Consider the following 17,819-nt stretch of genomic DNA (forward strand, 5'->3'; position numbering starts at 1 on the left):
CTTCTGCAGTCTACCTGTTTTCTCAAAACTACCTGTTCCTCCACCAATCTTTGTATCATCTGTAAACTTGGCAAAAAGGCCACCTATTCCATCATCTAAATCATTGATATACAGCATAAAAAGGAGCGGTCCCAACACCGACCCCTGAGAAACACCACTAGTCACTGGCAGCCAATCAGAAAAAGATTCTTTTATTCCCAGTCTTTGCCTCCTACAAATCAGCCAATGCTTGAAGCATGCCAGTAAATCTCCTGTAATACCATGGGCTCTTAACTTGGTAAGTAGCCTCAGGTGGGGGACCTTGTCAAAGGTTTTCTCAAAGTCCAAATATACAACATCCACTGCAACCCCTTTATCTATCCTATATATAAGCTCCTCAAAAATATCCAACAAGATTTGACTGGCAAGAGTTTCCCTCAAGGAAGCTCCCCTTTTATCTATCCTACGTGTAAGCTCCATATCAAATTTCAAGTTGAACTCATTCATACTGTGATCACTGGCTCCTAAAGGCTCTTTTACCCTGAGCTCCTTCATCAACTCTGGTCCATTACATAACACCCAATACAGTATAGCTAATCCTCTCATAGGTTCAACAACAAACTATTCTAAAAAGCCATCTCGTAGACATTCAACAAGCTCACAATTTTGAGATTCACTTCCAACCTGATTTTCCCAATCGATCTGCATGTTGAAATCTCCCATGACTATCACAGTATTTCCATTTTGACACACCTTTTCTATTTCCTGTTGTAATCTGTGATCCACTTCCTAGCTACTGTTTGGAGGCCTGTATATAACTGCCATCAGGGTCCTTTTACCCTTGCAGCTCTGAACTCAAACCACAAGGATTCAGCATCTTCTGATATAATGTCACATTTTTCTACTGATTTGATGCCATTCTTTATTAGCAGAGCCCCTTTGCATACCTTCATGCCCTGACCAATCAAGAACCTATCAACTTTTGCCTTAAATACACCCACAGACCTGACCTCCACTACAGTCTGTGGCACAGATTCACTACACACTGGATAAAAAATTTGTTCTTACCTCTGTTCTAAAAGGTCATCCCTCAGTCTTAAGGCTGTGATCTCTAGCTCTAGATACCCCTACCATAGAAAATATCCTCTCCATATCCACCCTATCTAGTCCTTTCAACATTCGGTAGGTTTCAATGAGATCCGCATTCATTCTTCTAAATTCCTTTGAGTACAGACCCAAAGCAGCCAAACGCTTCTCGTATGTTAACACCAGAATCATCCTCATGAACCTCCTCTACTCTCTTCAATGACAATACATCCTTTCTGAAATAAGGGGCCCAAAACTGTTGACAACACAAGTGCAGCCTGACTAGTGACTTATAAAGGCTCAGCTTTATGTCCTTCCTTTTATATTCTATTCCCCTTGAAATAAATTCCAACATTGCATTTGCCTTCTTTACCACATATAACTTGTAAGTTAACTTTCTTGAAGCCTTGTACAAGGACTCCAAGTACCTCTGATGTTTGAAACTTCTCCCCATTTAGAAAATCAGAATCAGAATCAGGTTTATTATCACCGACATGTGACATGAAAATTGTTAACATAGCAGCAGCAGTTCAATGCAATACGTAATCTAGCAGAGAAAAATAATAAAAATAATAATAATAAACAAGTAAATCAATTATGCATATTGAATAGATTATAAAACATGCAAAAACAGAAATACTGTATATTAAAATAAAAAGTGAGGTAGTCTCCAAAGATTCAATATCCATTTAGGAAACGGATGGCAGAGGGGAAGAAACTGTTCCTGAATCACTGAGTGTGTGCCTTCAGGCTTCTGTACCTCCTGCCTGATGGTAACAGTGAGAAAAGGGCAAGCCCTGGGTGCTGGACATCCTTAGTAATGGATGCTGCCTTTCTGAGACACCGCTCCCTAAAGATCTCCTGGGTACTTTGTAGGCTAATATCCATAATGGAGATGACCAGATTTACAACCTTCTGCAGCTTCTTTTGGTCCTGTGCGGTAGACCCTCCATACCAGACAGAGATGCAGCCTGTCAGAATTCTCTCCATGCTACAACTATAGAAGTTTTTGAGTGTATTGGTTGACATGCCAAATCTCTTCAAACTCCTAATGAAGTATAGCCACTGTCTTGCCTTCTTTATAACTACATCAATATGTCTAACCAGGTTAGATCCTCAGAGATCTTGACATCCAGGAACTTGAAACTGCTCACTCTCTCCACTTCTGATTCCTCTACGAGGATTGGTGTGTGTTCTTTCATCTTACCCTTCCTTAAGTCCATAATCAGCTCTTTCATCTTACTGACATTGAGTGCCAGGTTGTTGCTGCGGCACTATTCCACTAGTTGGAATATCTCACTCCTGTACGCCCTCTCATCACCACCAACAATGGTTGCATTGTCAGCAAATTTATAGATGGTATTTGACCTATGCATAGCCACACAGTCATGGGTATATAGAGAGTAGAGCAGTGGGCTTAGCACACACCCCTGAGGTACGCCAGTGTTGATTGCCAGTGAGGATGAGATGTTATCACCAATCCGCAAAGATTGATGCCTTCCAGTTAGGAAATCGAGGATTTATTTGCAGAGGAAGCTCAGAGGCCCAAGTTCTGCAACTTCTCAATCAGGGTTGTGGGAAAGGTGGTGTTAAATGCTGAGCTATAGTCGATGAACAGCATCCTGACCCAGGTGTTTGTATTGTCCAGGTGGTCTAAGGCCGTGTGAAGAGCCATTGAGATTGCATCTGCTGTTGACCTATTGTGGCAATAGGAAAATTGAAATAGGTCCAGGTCCTTGCTGAGGCAGGAGTTCAATTTAGTCAAGACCAACCTCTCAAAGCATTTCATCACTGTCGATGTGACTGCTACTGCACTATTGTTCCTTTTACCAAAATGTATTATCATTCATTTCCCAACACTGTACTCCATCTGCCACTTATTTGCCCGTTCTTCCAATTTGTCTTAATTCTGCTGTAATCACATTGCTTCCTCAGCACTACCTACCCCTCCACCTATCTTCATATCATCTGCAGACTCTGCCACAAAGCCATCAATTCCATTATCCAAATCAATGACAAACAATGTGAAGAAAAGTCGCTGTCCCAATACTGACCACTGAGGAACACCACCAGTCACTGGCAGCCTACCAAAAGAGGGTCCTTTTATACCCACTCACTGCCTCCTGCCTGTCAGCCATTCCTCTATCCATGCCAGTATCTTTCCTGTAATGCCACAGGATTTTATCCTGTGAAGCAGCCTCATGTGTGGTACGTTATCAAATGCCTTCTGAAAATTCAAGTGAATGGCATCCACTGCCTCTCCTCTGTCCACCCTGCTTTTTAATTCCTCAAAGAATTCCAATAGATTTGTCAGGCAAGATTTCCCATTACAGAAACCATGATGACTTTCACTTATTTTGTCATTGGTCTCCAAGTACCCCTAAACCTCATCCTTAATAGTGGAATTCAACACGCTCCGAACCACTGAGGTAAGGCTAACTGGCCTATCATTTCCTTTCTTTTGCCTTCCTCCCTTCTTAAAGAGTGGAGTGACATTTGCCATCTTCCAGGCCTCTGGGACCATGCCAGAATTAAGTGATTCTTGAAAGATCATGACCAATGTATCAATTATCTCTTCAGCAACCCCTCTCAGGACTCTGGGATATTGTCTATCTGGTCCAGGTCAGTTATCCACCCTGCCTGCAAGAATACTGGTCCCCTCCAATTCAAGTCCAGCCCACTCTTTTTGTAAAGGTCCCATCTGCCCCAAAAGTGGTTTCAATTATCCAGAAATCTAAATGCCTGACACCTGATTCTGTTCCAATCCTCACTGTTACGTTGCACAGGTAGCAATCCTGAGATTACTACCCTTGAGGTCCTGCTTCCTCACTTCCTTCCTTACTCCCTGTAGTCTGTTTTCAGGACCTCCTCCCTTTTTTACCTATGACATTGGTGCCAATATGGACCATGGCTTCTGGCTGCTCAGCCTCTATTTTCAAGATTTTGTGGATGCAGTTAGAAACATCTCGGACCTGACATCTGGGAGGCAAACTATCTGTGTTTCCTTTTTATGTCTACAGAATCATCTATTTATCCCCCTGAGTACCCTATCACTGCTGCCATCCTCTTCAGTTCCCTACCCTTTTGAGGTACAGGGCCAGACAGTGCCAGAGACACGGCCTCCATTGCTTCTCCCAGGTTGGTCGCTCCCCTTCCCCCAAAGTACTCAAAATGGAGTGCTTATTGTTGAGAGGGATTCTCTCCACACCAGAGAGATGCTCTCCACTATCTGACATTCTCCCTTCCTTCTTCTGACAGTCACACATTTATCTGCCTCCTGTAGCCTTGGAGTGACTACTTCCCTGTACCTTCTGACTATCACTGCTTCATGTACCCTGACAAGCCGAAGGTTATCGAGCTGCAACTTCAGTTCCTTACCATGGTTTCTAAGGAGCTGCATCTCGATCCACCTGCCGCAGATGTGGTCATCGGGGAGTCTGGTAGTCTCCTGGAATTCCCACATCTAACACCCAGAATGAGAATACTGGTGCTGTAAACATCCCCCCTATTCTCTCTAGAGTTAATTTAGAATAAGAGATAAGAAATAAATTTACCTGTTCTCACCAAAGTCTTGTTGAGCCAAAGACTTATTACTCTGCCTCAGACTACTCTGATGATGACCACTCCACTGGACAGTACCTCTTTTTTATAGAGACTGGGTTCTTTTTTAAAGTTCTTTGCCAGACCTGCACGGGAACGCTTCTGTTGCATCTGCACAGTACTCCAATCAACGACTCCCATTGAAAAACTTGCTGCTTTTTAAAGTTCTGTTTGCATCTGCACAGGAGGCCAATCAACCAGTCATGACAAACTGATCCAGAAGCTTAGGATACATGGGATTCACAGTAAACACAAAGTACACTGCATTTGCTGTGGTCAAATCAACATGTACAAACAAGCTGGAGGAACTCAGCAGGTCGGGCAGCATCCATGGAAATGAGCAGTCAACATTTTGGGCCGAGACCCTTCCTCAGGACTGAAGAAGGAGGGGTCAGGGGCCCTATAAAGAAGATGGGGGGAGGGTGTAGGGTGCCAGGTGAAAAACCAATTAGAGGAAAGATACTATAGCCAAATCAATTCTGAATACAAACTGCCAAATCACTGTGAATCCCATGTACAAACAAACTGGAGGAACTCAGCAGGTTCCTCCATACCAAGGGGCTGGGGGAGAACTTCACCAAGCACCTCCACTCCATCCGCCACAACAGACAGGATTTCCCGGTTGCCACCCACTTCAACTCTGCTTCACATTCCCATTCGGATATGTCCATACATGGCCTCCTTTACTGCCATGATGAGGCCAAACACAGGTTGGAGGAGCAACACCTCATATACTATCTGGGTAGTCCCCAGCCCCTTAGTATGAACATTGAATTCTCCAACTTCTGGTAATTCCTTCCCCCTCCCTTCCCCCATCCCACTTTCACTCTGCCTCCTCTTCCAGCTGCCTATCACCTCCCTCATGGCTCCGCTACCTTCTACTACCCATAGTGCTTTCACTTTACATTCCTTCTTCACCTCTTCCGCCTATCCCCTCCCTGCTTCCCCTCCCCCACCCCTTGATCTTTCCTCTGATTGGCTTTTCACCTGGCATATTCCACCCTCCCCCCACCTTCTTTATGGGGCCCCTGTCCCTCCTTCTTTAGTCTTGACCAAGAGTCTCAGCCCAAAGCGTTGACTGCTCGTTTCCACGGATGCTGTCCGACCTGCTGAGTTCCTCCAGTTTGTTTGTACATGGGATTCACAGTGATTTGGCAGTTTGTATTCAGAATTGATTTGGCTATAGTATAGAGGGTGCTGTAGGATGGGTGTTATTTGGGCTGTATGTCTGTGGCCAGTGATCAATACTGTGCTGGGACCTCTGCCAATTATTATACATACAAATGACTTAGATGAAAATTGGTTGGTAAACTTGTAGATGACATAAAAATTCGTGAAGTTGTAGACATTTAAAAAGAAAGGTAATCAAAGGATACAAGTAATATATACAAGTTAGTTATAATTATAGCTGGAGAAAATGGCAGATGGAGTTTAATCCAGGCAAGTGTGACGTGTGGCTTTTGGCAAAATGATACTTCACTTTAGCAAGGATATAACCGTAATGAGAACATTTGGTGATTAAAGAGAAATTAGATCTTGTGTTATTGTTCTCTCATATATCTCTCCAATATAGAAATGTTATGGAGCATTTCAGCAACTTACCTGGGACTGAGAATTGATGTTGGCACCCTGCTTTACTAGTGTTCTTACCACATCCGTTTGTCCAGCCAGAGATGCAATGTGCAGGGCTGAATTTCCTTTCTAGAAAAAAAAGAGTGAAAATAGAACATAAATTTTCAAGACAAAATAAAAGAAAAATTCAGAGAATACTGGAGCACAAATTTTCTTCTATTAGAGGGTGCAGAGAATTGAATATAATTGTTACCAATGTTCAGTTTCCTTTTAAAACAGAAAACTGTTCTCTGAAAATGAAATGTCAAATTTTATAAAAGCAGGAGCTTGGTGGACAATGTACATCAATTGAAAAATGCTCACTTTATTTCCTGCTCGCTTAAACCAGTTTAATATTTCTGACATAGAATCCACACCAAATATACAAGAGTGATTTAATCTGTAGCAGTTCTCAAAGAAGGCAACTGTGCAGAGACAGGCAATGACGACAACAACAACTCTCTTCCAGATAGCTTAATGCCTTCTGTGCACAATATGACGCAATGAATGATGTGACGTCAAGGAAAGCCCCCTCTCCCCCCTGAGGAACAGGCATTTCGTCTGGTTGCACCCAAGATGATCTTAGCCACAAAAAGCTGCAGGTCCAGACAACTTACCCGGTCAGGTGCTGGGGAATTGTGCAGCCCAGCTAACAAAGGTCTTAACAGACATCTTAAAACATCTTTTTGCAACAGTCCACTGTCTCTGCAGGGAGCCACTATCATTCAAGTGCTCAAAAGAGCAATAGTAACTGGCTTAAACTATTGATGTACAGTGGCACTGACCTGAACAATTATGAAGTGCTTTGAGCAGCTGGTAATAAATGGTATAAAATCTCATCTTCCAGATACACTGGAGCCTTCCTCGTTCACCTACTGCTCAAACTGGTCCATTGATGATGCCATGACCTCCGCCCTCCACTCTGTCCCTCACAGAAAATGATGTCTCATTTCAATGCAGTTCATCGACTTCCACTTGGCATTAAATGGAATCATTCCTCATAGGCTGGTGGATGAACCATCCTCAATGGAACTCAGCACTCCTCTCTATCACTGGATATTGGACCTCTTAACAGAATGACCCCAGACAGTCAATCAGTCCAGGTTGCCAGCAATATGTCAGGTGTAACCCAGATTAATTAAACCCAAAGATGTAATGTTAGAAAGCTCCACCTGGGTAGGGCTGAAAATGAGGTTTACCGAATTTTATAAAAAGAAAAAAACTATACAAGAATGAGGTGTGCCTGATGCAGCGTGGGAAAGTGAGAGAAAAATAGCAAACTTTCAGAAAATAAAGATATGCCTGCTAAAAGTGGAATTAGTGCTGAGTATCTCTACCTTCCTTACTTGAAAACCTCAGGGTGAAGCCTCTGGAAGACAGATGATAGCAATAAAATGATCTATTGAAGCTACAGATATAACAAGCAGCAGCTATAATGAGACAATGTCGGCAGAGACCAAAGTCCAGGATCTTTACCATGTAACCGGCAATTATTTCTGTTAAATCACACCAGGGGATTGGACGAGTTAAAACCTTTACTGCTCCGAGTGTATCAATTTGTGTGTGAACTACGTTTAGCGGTGTTGTAACTGAGAAATGTTTGGAAATGACAATGTGATATTGAGTTAATTTGAAATAGAAAATAGCATGTGTATAAAAACTTACAGATTGCAATCCTGCTATATATAGGTCAGGCTTTTTCGTGTAAGTATTGTGAGTCGACTTTCCGTGGATGAAATACTTCATCCAGCGAAACAAGAAATAAATGGCGAGCCACCAAAAATGAAGAACCAGCTTGGGAACGAAATGTTTAATGACATAGAGGATTTAATATTGTTGGATGTATAAGTTTATTTTCATTCGAAGGGTCTGAATTTGACTTTCTGCAAGAACTCATTATTTTTGCAAAGACATTGATAAGTTACTGAAGGAAATTTACTTTCTTTAAAAGTTGTAATGTTGGAGAATTGCTGTGAAAGGAGCTAATCTGCATAGATAAATAATTTCTGAATTTGAATTCTGACTGGAACTGAAACTGAAGTTAGCCATAATACCTAAGAATAGGAAATCAATTAGTTTTCCAGCTAGGGATAAAAGAAAAGAAAGGTTAGTCTGTAAACCTTTAAATAGGGAATAACACTAGATCTAACTAGTTAGAGAAATTGGAGTAACAAAGGTTATTCTAATGCATATCATTGACTTTAATTAAACAGGAATTTGTTTTTTGTTTGATATCAGAGATTTGGAACCTAAGCAGAAGGTTGGAATTTTGAATTTTTCTTACTTGTGTAAATATTCGTGTAAAGGTTTTCAAGTAAGTAAGGAAAGTAGAGATACTCACCACTAATTCCAATTTTAACAGGCATATCTTTAGTTTCTAATAGTTCCCGCACTGCGCCAGCCATGCCTCATTCTCACATTGTTCCCCCCCCCCCAAAGTTTTTTTTTAAATTCAGTAAAATGCGTTTTCATCCCTCCACAGGTGGAGCTTTAGAACATAGAATAGTACAGCACAGTACAGGCCCTTCAGGCCACAATGTTGTGCCAACCCTTAAACCCTGCCTCCCTTATATCCCCTCACCTTAAATTCCCCCATATACCTGTCTAGTAGTCTCTTAAATTTTACTAGTGTATCCTGCCTCCACCACTGACTCAGGCAGTGCATTCCATGCACCAACCACACACTGAGTAAAAAACCTTCCTCTAAAATCCCTCTTGAACTTCCCACCCCTTACCTTAAAGCCAAACTTCCCACTCCTTACCTTAAAGTCATGTCCTCTTGTATTGAGCAGTGGTGTCCTGGGGAAGAGGCCCTGGCTGTCCACTCTATCTATTCCTCTTATTATCTTGTACACCTCTATCATGTCTCCTCTCATCCTCCTTCTCTCCAAAGAGTAAAGCCCTAGCTCCCTTAATCTCTGATCATAATGCATACTCTCTAAACTAGGCAGCATCCTGGTAAATCTCCTCTGTACCCTTTCCAATGCTTCCACATCCTTCCTATAGTTGGGCAACCAGAACTGGACACAGTACTCCAAGTGTGGCCTAACCAGAGTTTTATAGAGCTGCATCATTACCCCACGACTCTTAAACTCTATCCCTCGACTTAAGAAAGCTAACACCCCATAAGCTTTCTTAACTACCCTATCTACCTGTGAGTCAACTTTCAGCGATCTGTGGACATGTACCCTCAGATCCCTCTGCTCCTCCACACCACCAAGTATTCTGCCATTTACTTTGTACTCTGCCTTGGAGTTTGTCCTTTCAAAGTGTACCACCTCACACTTCTCTGGGTTGAACTCCATCTGCCACTTTTCAGCCCACTTCTGCATCCTATCAATGTCTCTCTGCAACCTTCGACAATCCTCTACACTATCCATAACACCACCAACCTTTGTGCCGTCTGCGAACTTGCCAACCCACCCTTCTACTCCCACATCCAGGTCGTTATTAAAAATCACGAAAAGTAGGGGTCCCAGAACCAATCCTTGTGGGACACCACCAATTACAACCCTTCAATCCGAATGTACTCCTTCCACCACAAACCTCTGCTTTCTGTAGGCAAGCCAATTCTGAATCCACCAGGCCAAACTTCCCTGGATCCCATGCCTTCTGACTTTCTGAATAAGCCTTCTGTGTGGTACCTTATCAAATACCTTACTAAGATTCATGTAGATTACATCCACTGCACTACCCTTATCTATATGCCTGGTCACCTTCTCAAAAAATTCTAACAGGCTTGTTGGACACGATCTGCCCTTCACAAAGCCATGCTGACTGTCCGTGATCAGACCATGATTCTCTAAATGCCCACAGATCCTATCTCTAAGAACCTTTTCCAACAGCTTTCCCACCACAGATATAAGGCTCACTGGTCTATAATTACCTGGACTATCCCTACTACCTTTCTTGAACAAGGGGACAACTTTCGCCTCCCTCCAATCCTCCGTTACCATTCCCATGAACAAAGAGGACATAAAGATCCTAGCCAGAGGCTCAGCAATCTCTTCCCTCGCCTTGTGGAGCAGCCTGGGGAATATTCCATCAGGCCCCGGGGACTTATCCATCCTAATGTATTTTAAACAACTCCAACAGCTCCTCTCCCTTAATATCAACATACTCCAGAACATCAACCTCACTCATATTGTCCTCACCGTTATCAAGTTCCCTCTCATTGGTGAATACTGAAATAAAGTGTATTCAGTAAAACCTACTGAAGATCTATATAAGGAAAGGGTTGAACTTCAAACACAATATGATTTACTTCTGACGTTTCCCATCGAACAGCAAATTTTAAAATCTAAAAGTTTATTTTATATACATGGAGAAAAGTCTGGTAAACTTTTGGCGGGTCGGTTAAAGGCAGGCATGGCCAGAAGAAAGATTTTGAAAATACGCAGACCAGATAGAACTGAAACGTTAGATCCTTATGAAATTAATAAGATATTTATGGAATTTTACTCCAATCTTTATAAATTTGAATTCTCTGATAATACTTTTATTATGAATAGATTTTTGCAAAAACTTAAATACACCTAAAATTTTGACTCAAGATATTAATATATTAGATGCACCTATTAAACAAGAGGAAATAGCTAAAGCTGTATCCTCTATGCAATTAGGGAAAGCTCCAGGACCAGATGGTTACACGGTGGAATTTTTATAAGACTTTCAATGAAATGCTTATACCACATCTTCGTCAAACTTTTACTGATTCTGTACCTTCTGGGAATCTTCCGAAAACTTTTTATGAGGAATTAATTTCATTGATTCCTAAAAAAGGAAAAGATTTATCGGAATATGCATCCTATAGACCTATCTCCTTACTGAATGTAGATTTTAAAATCCTCTCTAAGATTTTAGCCAATAGACTTGAGAATATTTTGCCTGCTGTTATCTCAGATGATCAAACTGGATTTATTAAAAATAGGTACTCACATTTTAATATAGTACATTTCCCTGCAAAAACATCATCCCAATTCAGACCCACAAGTTCTAGCCTTATAGCCTCATAATTTGCCCTCACCCAATTAAAATTTTTCCTGTCCTCCCTGATTCAGCCCTTTTCTATGATAATGCTAAAGGCCAGGGAGCGGTGATCACTGTCCCCCCAGATGCTCACCCACTGACAGATCTGTGACCTGACCCAGTTTGTTACCTAATTCTAGATCTAGTATGGCATTCCCTCGAGTCGGTCTGTCAACATACTGTGACAGGAATCCTTCCTGGACACACTTAACAAACTCTGCCCCATCTAAACCATTGGAACTAATCAGGTGCCAATCAATATCAGGGAAGTTAAACTCACCCATGATAACAACCCTGTTATTTTTGCACCTTTCCAAAATCTGCCTCCCAAACTGTTCCTCAGTATCTCTGCTGTTACCAGGGGGCCTATAGAATACTCCCAATAGAGTAACTGCTCCCTTCCTGTTCCTGACTTCCACCCATACTGACTCAAAAGAGGATCCTGCTACATTACCCACCCTTTCTGTAGCTGTAATAGTATCCCTGACCAGTAATGCCACCCCTCCTCCTCTGTTTCCGCCCTCTCTATCCCTTTTAAAACACTGAAATCCAGGAATATTGAGAATCCATTCATGCCCTGGTGCCAGCCAGGTCTCTGTAATGGCCACTACATGATAATTCCACGTACATTCATCACCTTTGTTCCTGATGCTTCTTACACGAACTTTAGCACTTCCATCTTACTACCTTTACACCCTTTATTCTGCTTCTCTTTCCTCAAAGCCTCTTTATATGTTAGGTCTGGCTTTTCTCCATGCGCTATACTTGCAGTTCTCACATGACCTTTATCCTCCTCCACCTCACTATCTGCTCTGTTTCCCCTCCCCCTGCAAATCAGTTTAAACCTCCCCGGAGCAGCACTAGCAAACGTCCCACAAGGATATTAGCCCCCCTTCAGTTCAGGTGCAACCCACCGCGTCGGAACAGGTCCCACCTTCGCTGGAACAAGGCCCAATTGTCCAGAAAGATGAAGCCCTCCCTGCTGCACCAACTCCTTAGCCACATATTTAGCTACATTATCTTCCTATTTCTAGCCTCACTAGCACGTGACACTGGTAGCAATCCTGAGGTTGCAGCTCTGGAGGTCCTGTCCTTCAACTTTGCACCTAACTCCCTGAACTCTCTTTGCAGGACCTCTCCTTCTTCCTATCCACGTCATTGGTCCGTACATGGACCATGACATCTGGCTGCTCACCCTCCCTCTTGAGAATACAGAGATATCGCGGACCCTGGCACCAGGGAGGCAACAGATCATTCGGGATTCTCGATCTCTCCACACAGAACCTCTTATCTGTCTCCCTAACTATTGAATCCCCTATCACTACTGCTCTCCTCTTTCCCCTCCTTCCCTTCTGAGTGAGGGTCCAGTCTCGGTGCCAGAGACGCGACCACTGCAATTTGTCCCTGGTAGGTCGTCCCCAACAAAATTATCCAAAAACGGTATACTAACTATTGATGGGAACAGCAACAGGGGTGCTCTGCTCTTCCTGTCTATTCCCCTTCCCTCTCCTGACAGTCACCCAGTTACCTGTCTCCTGACTTTTAGGGGTGACTAGCTCCCTGAAACTCCTGTCTATTTCTGCCTCTGCCTCACGAATGATCCAAAGTTCATCCAGCTCCAGCTCCAGTTCCATAACATGGTTTGTCAGGTGCTGCAGCTGGATGCACCTTTTACAGGATGCAGCTTTCTAACATTACATCTTTGGGTTTAATTAACCTGGGTTACACAAGGTCCATCATGTTGAGCACTGGTGCATCCCAGGGCTGTACACAGCCCACTGCTGTTCACGTTGTTGAATCATAACTGCACTGCCAGTTCCAGCTCAAATCACATCATCATATTTATTGATGATACAACAGTGGTTAGCAATAATGATATCAGCATACAGAGAGGAGATAGAGACACTTGTCAAATGATGTGAGAACAACTAACTTGGGTCTCAACATGGACAATACAAAAGAGATGATTGTGGACTTCATGAAGGTTGATGACTTTCTACTGCACAACAATAACTATGCCGTGGAGAGAGTGAAAAGCACAAAGTTACTTACCTGGACCCACAACACCTCCTCATTATTCAAGAAGGCATCTAAACTTTCTGAAGAGATTGAGACTTGCAAGGCTCCCTGCCGCCATTCTATCAACTTTCTCCAGGAGCACCATTGAACATGGCTGCATCATTGTGTGGTATGGGAGGCCGAAAGCCCCTACAGGGGATAGGAAAAACTGCCAGAGGATCACCGGGGTCTCCCTAACCCTTCCCGATATTTGTGATCAGGTAGAGAGAGGCAGGCTCTGACGCATGGGAGAACTGGCTTAATGTTAGGAGCCTTACAGTTGAGTTAAACGATCTTAGCATTAAGAATTATAATGTTATTCCAATCAGTTGGGAGAAAGACAGGACCAGCAGCTTAATGTTCCAGTGTATAAAATATACTGATTGTGAAATTTGTTTTATGGCAGCAGTACAGTGCTGCCATAAATCATAAATTAGAATAAGAACTATATACATATATACCTTTCTATCACCCTCTATACTGTCTTGGAACACCTGGAGCACTAAGACACCAATGTCAGGCTGCTTAACACCAGACTGTCAGACTGTCAAGCTCCATTGTCTAGATCTTTGCACAACAGCCATGGATTTCCTCACTAATTATGCCCAGACAGTGAAACTAGGCAAGTGCACATCAACATGAGCCAACCACTCCTCCAAACACTGAACCCCAGTGGCCTGCTATGCACTGAGCCCACTTCTTTACTCTGTCTTCACCCTGCACTCCTGCTCATGCTACAAACTCAGTCATCACATCTGCAGACTACGATTGGCCTAATCACAAATAATAACAAATCCGCACATAGAGAGGAAGTGCTGAAACTGTCTGATTGGTGCAGGAGCCAAAAGTTCTCACTCAACATCAAGAAAACAAAACAATGATAATTGATTTCAGGGAAGACAAGCGGACCCGAACAAGCCCCACTATTCATAAATGGTGAAGTAGTGGAAGGTGTCGTCAGTATCATGTTTTTGGGGATGAACATTACCGAGGAGTTCTCTTGGTCCATCAACACAACCTCAATAGTTAAGGAAGGCGCAATAGTGACGATATTACCTGAGGTGATAAAGGAGAGCTAATCTGCCCCAAAAATTGCTGTCTAACTTTTATCAATGTGCGAGAGAGCATACTATCATACAAAATGACAGTGTGTTACTCTTGCTGCAGCAAGACAGATCACAAAGCACTCCAATGAATGATTAGGATGGCTCAGCACATCATTGGGATTCAACTACCAGAATTAGAGACAACCAACATCTTTCAAATCCCTACGACTTGCTCATAACATGATTAAAAACTGATCCCATTCTGCCATCTGGTAGGAGATATAGAAACATCTTAAATAAGACAGTTAGACTGAAAAACAACTTCTTCTCAAGGGCTGTTTTGCAGCTGAATAATGCTACATCTTACTTTGCCAATGGCTTTTGAGTGTTATGGACTATTGAAGTCACTTGTTGCATGCAGATATGGGAATTATTTTGAACTAAACCATACCACATACATTGTAAATATCTCTTTTGCTCAAACTGGAGTGGCACTGCAATCTCATTGTCTTGAGCTATTCCATTCTATTCTAAAAAATTAAATATTGTAAGTACTGTAAAGAGAGAGAGAAAAAAAAGTGAGGTGATATTCAAAAATTCATTGTCCATTCAGAAATCTGATGATAGAGGGGAAGAAGCTATTCCTGAAACATTGAAAGTATGCCTTTAAGGTTCAGTACACCCTCTTTGACAGTAGAAATGAGAAGAGGATATGTCCTGGGTCAGGGCAGGGGTTCCTTAATGACAGATGCTACTCTTTTGAGGCATACTTTGAAGATGTCCTCATTGGCTAGTGCCTACAATGGAACAGGCTATTGATTAGGGAGAAGATAACAGCAGTAATCAGAATCAGAATCAGGTTTATTATCACCAGTTTATGTTGTGAAATTTGTTAACTTAGCAGCAGCAGTTCAATGCAATACTTAATATATAAAAAAGTAAATAAGTAAATCAATTACAGTATATGCATATTGAATAGATTAAAAATCATGCAAAAACAGAAATATATATTAAAAAAGTGAGGTAGTGTTCATAGTTTCAATATCCATTAAGGAATTGGATGGTAGAGGGGAAAAGGCTGTTCCTGAATCACTGAGTGTGTGCCTTCAGGCTTCTGTACCTCCAGCCCTAGGTGCTGGAGGTCCTTAATAATGGATGTTGCCTTTGTGAGACACCACTCCCTGAAGATGTGCTGGGTACTTTGTAAGCTAGTACCCAAGATGGAGCTGACTAGATTTACAACCTTCTGCAGCTTCTTTTGGTCCTGTGCAGTAGCCCCACCCCCCACCACCTCCATACCAGACGGTGATGCAGCCTGTCAGAATGCTCTTCACGGTACATCTCTAGAGGTTTTTGAGCTACCAAACCTCTGCAAATGCCTAATGAAGTATAGTCGCTGTCTTGCCTTCTTTTGTAACTGCATCGATATATTGGGACCAGGTTTGATCCTTAGAGATCTTGACACCCAGGAAGTTGAAACTGCTCACTCACTCTCTTCACTTCTGATCCCTCTATGGGGGTTGGTATATGTCCCTTCGTCTTACCCTTCCTGAAGTCCACAATCAGCTCTTTTGTCTTACTGACATTGAGTGCCAGATTGTTGCTGCGGCACCACTCCACTAGTAGGCATATCTCACTCCTGTCCGTCCTCTCATCACCTGAGATCCTAACAACAATGATTGTATCATCAGCAAATTTATAGATGGTATTTGACCTATGCCTAGCCACACCATCATGGGTATACAGAGAGTAGAGCAGTGGGCTAAGCACACATCCCTGAGGTGCGCCAGTGTTGATCGTCAGCAAGGAGGATATGTTATCACTAATCAGCAGATTGTGGTCTTCCAGTTAGGAAGTTGAGGATCCAATTGCAGAGGAAGGTACAGAGCCACAGGATCTGCAACTTCTCAATCAGGATTGTGAGAATGATGATATTAAATGCTAAGCTATAGTTGACGAACAGCATCCTGACGTAGGTGTTTATGTTGTCCACAATTAGAGAGGATATCTTGGAGAATATATAATTATCAGAGTAGGAAGTTTGCTGGAGTAACCAAAACTTAGAGGAACATGTATGTATCTTTCACAGAAAGATTTAAGAATAATAGAGTTACAGTTCTGGGAGATTTTAAAATTCTACATATTGGCTAGGCTTGTCAGGTGCAGGGGTTTAGAGGGAGCATAACTTATTAAGTACATCTAAGAACGTTCTTTCAGATAATACTATATATACTGGGACGGGATACCTTATCAGAGGCAGATTTCAATTGTCAAAGAAGGTACCAGGTGAAGCAGAGCTTGCAGGTAAAATGAAGCTAAAAACTAAATGAGAGTTCCTCAGAGTTTAGTGAAACGTGAAAGGCAAAGATAGCAAGATTAGGGAATCTTGAGCGACAAAGGATGTTGAAGATTTAATTGGAAATAAATTCAAATGCCAAATCAAGGGAGTGTGGAGGAGAGATCATACAAAGGGGTTTAGGAGGGTAAAAAAGGGCCATGAAAAATCCCTGCCAAGTAAGGTTATGGAAATTCTATAAGTGTATCAGGGGCAAGTGGGTAGTCAGGGATTGAATAGGTCCCCTGAGGGAGGATAAACAGGGGGATTGGGTTCAAGAGTAGAGAGGTCATGTTGCAACTCTACAAATCTCTGGTGAGGCTGCACTTAGAGTATTGTGTTCAATTCTGGTCACCTCATTATAGGAAGGATGTGGAAGCTATGGAGAGGGTGCAGAGGAAATCTACCAGGATGTTGCCTGGTTTGGAGAACAAGTCATATGAAGCAAGGTTAGCAGAGCTGGGACTTTTACCTTTGAAGAGTAGAAGAATGAGAGAGGAATTGATAGAGGTCTACAAGATTATGAGAGGCATAGATAGAGTGGATAGTCAGTACCTGTTTCTCAGGGCACCAATAGCAAACACCAGAGGGGATATGTACAAAATTAAGGGAGGGAAGTTTAGGGGAGACATCAGGGGTAAGTTTTTTTTACACAGAGGGTTGTGAGTGCCTGGAATGACTTGCCAGGGATGGTGGTGGAGGCTAAAACATTAGGGGTATTTAAGAGCCTCTTGGACAGGCACAAGGATGAAAGAAAAATGGAGGGTTATGGGGTATTGTGGGTTTAGTACTTTTTTAAAGGATTATATGGGTCGGCACAACATGGAGGGCTGAAGGGCCTGTACTGTGCTGTAGTGTTCTATGACTAAATGGGAAATCTATGCGTGGAGCCAGGAAATGTCATCCGAGTCCTAAATTAATATTGCACTCACAAAAGAAAAAGACATAGAAGATAGCGAGTTCAGGGAAGTGTACATGGATAATCCGGAGCAAAACAAAGGAGGAGGGTGTGTTACATGTCAAGGGATCCATAGAATTTTATAATTCCCCAGGGCTGAATAAGACCTATATCAGGT

The 17,819-nt window shown here is 42.4% G+C and overlaps 1 protein-coding gene across 2 annotated transcripts in view; it reads right to left on the reverse strand.

The window, feature by feature from the left end:
• Window positions 1-17,819, reverse strand: part of ank2b (ankyrin 2b, neuronal) — an 801,710-nt gene that overhangs the window by 347,109 nt on the left and 436,782 nt on the right. For both annotated transcript variants that reach the window (XM_059988791.1, XM_059988792.1), the window contains one exon: window positions 6,268-6,366. In XM_059988791.1, the coding sequence (XP_059844774.1) occupies window positions 6,268-6,366 (99 nt within the window). The remainder of the gene's footprint in view (window positions 1-6,267; window positions 6,367-17,819) is intronic.

The sequence above is a fragment of the Hypanus sabinus genome, chromosome 14 (genome assembly GCF_030144855.1).
Source record: "Hypanus sabinus isolate sHypSab1 chromosome 14, sHypSab1.hap1, whole genome shotgun sequence".
In the NCBI taxonomy this organism is placed as follows: Eukaryota; Metazoa; Chordata; class Chondrichthyes; order Myliobatiformes; family Dasyatidae; genus Hypanus; species Hypanus sabinus.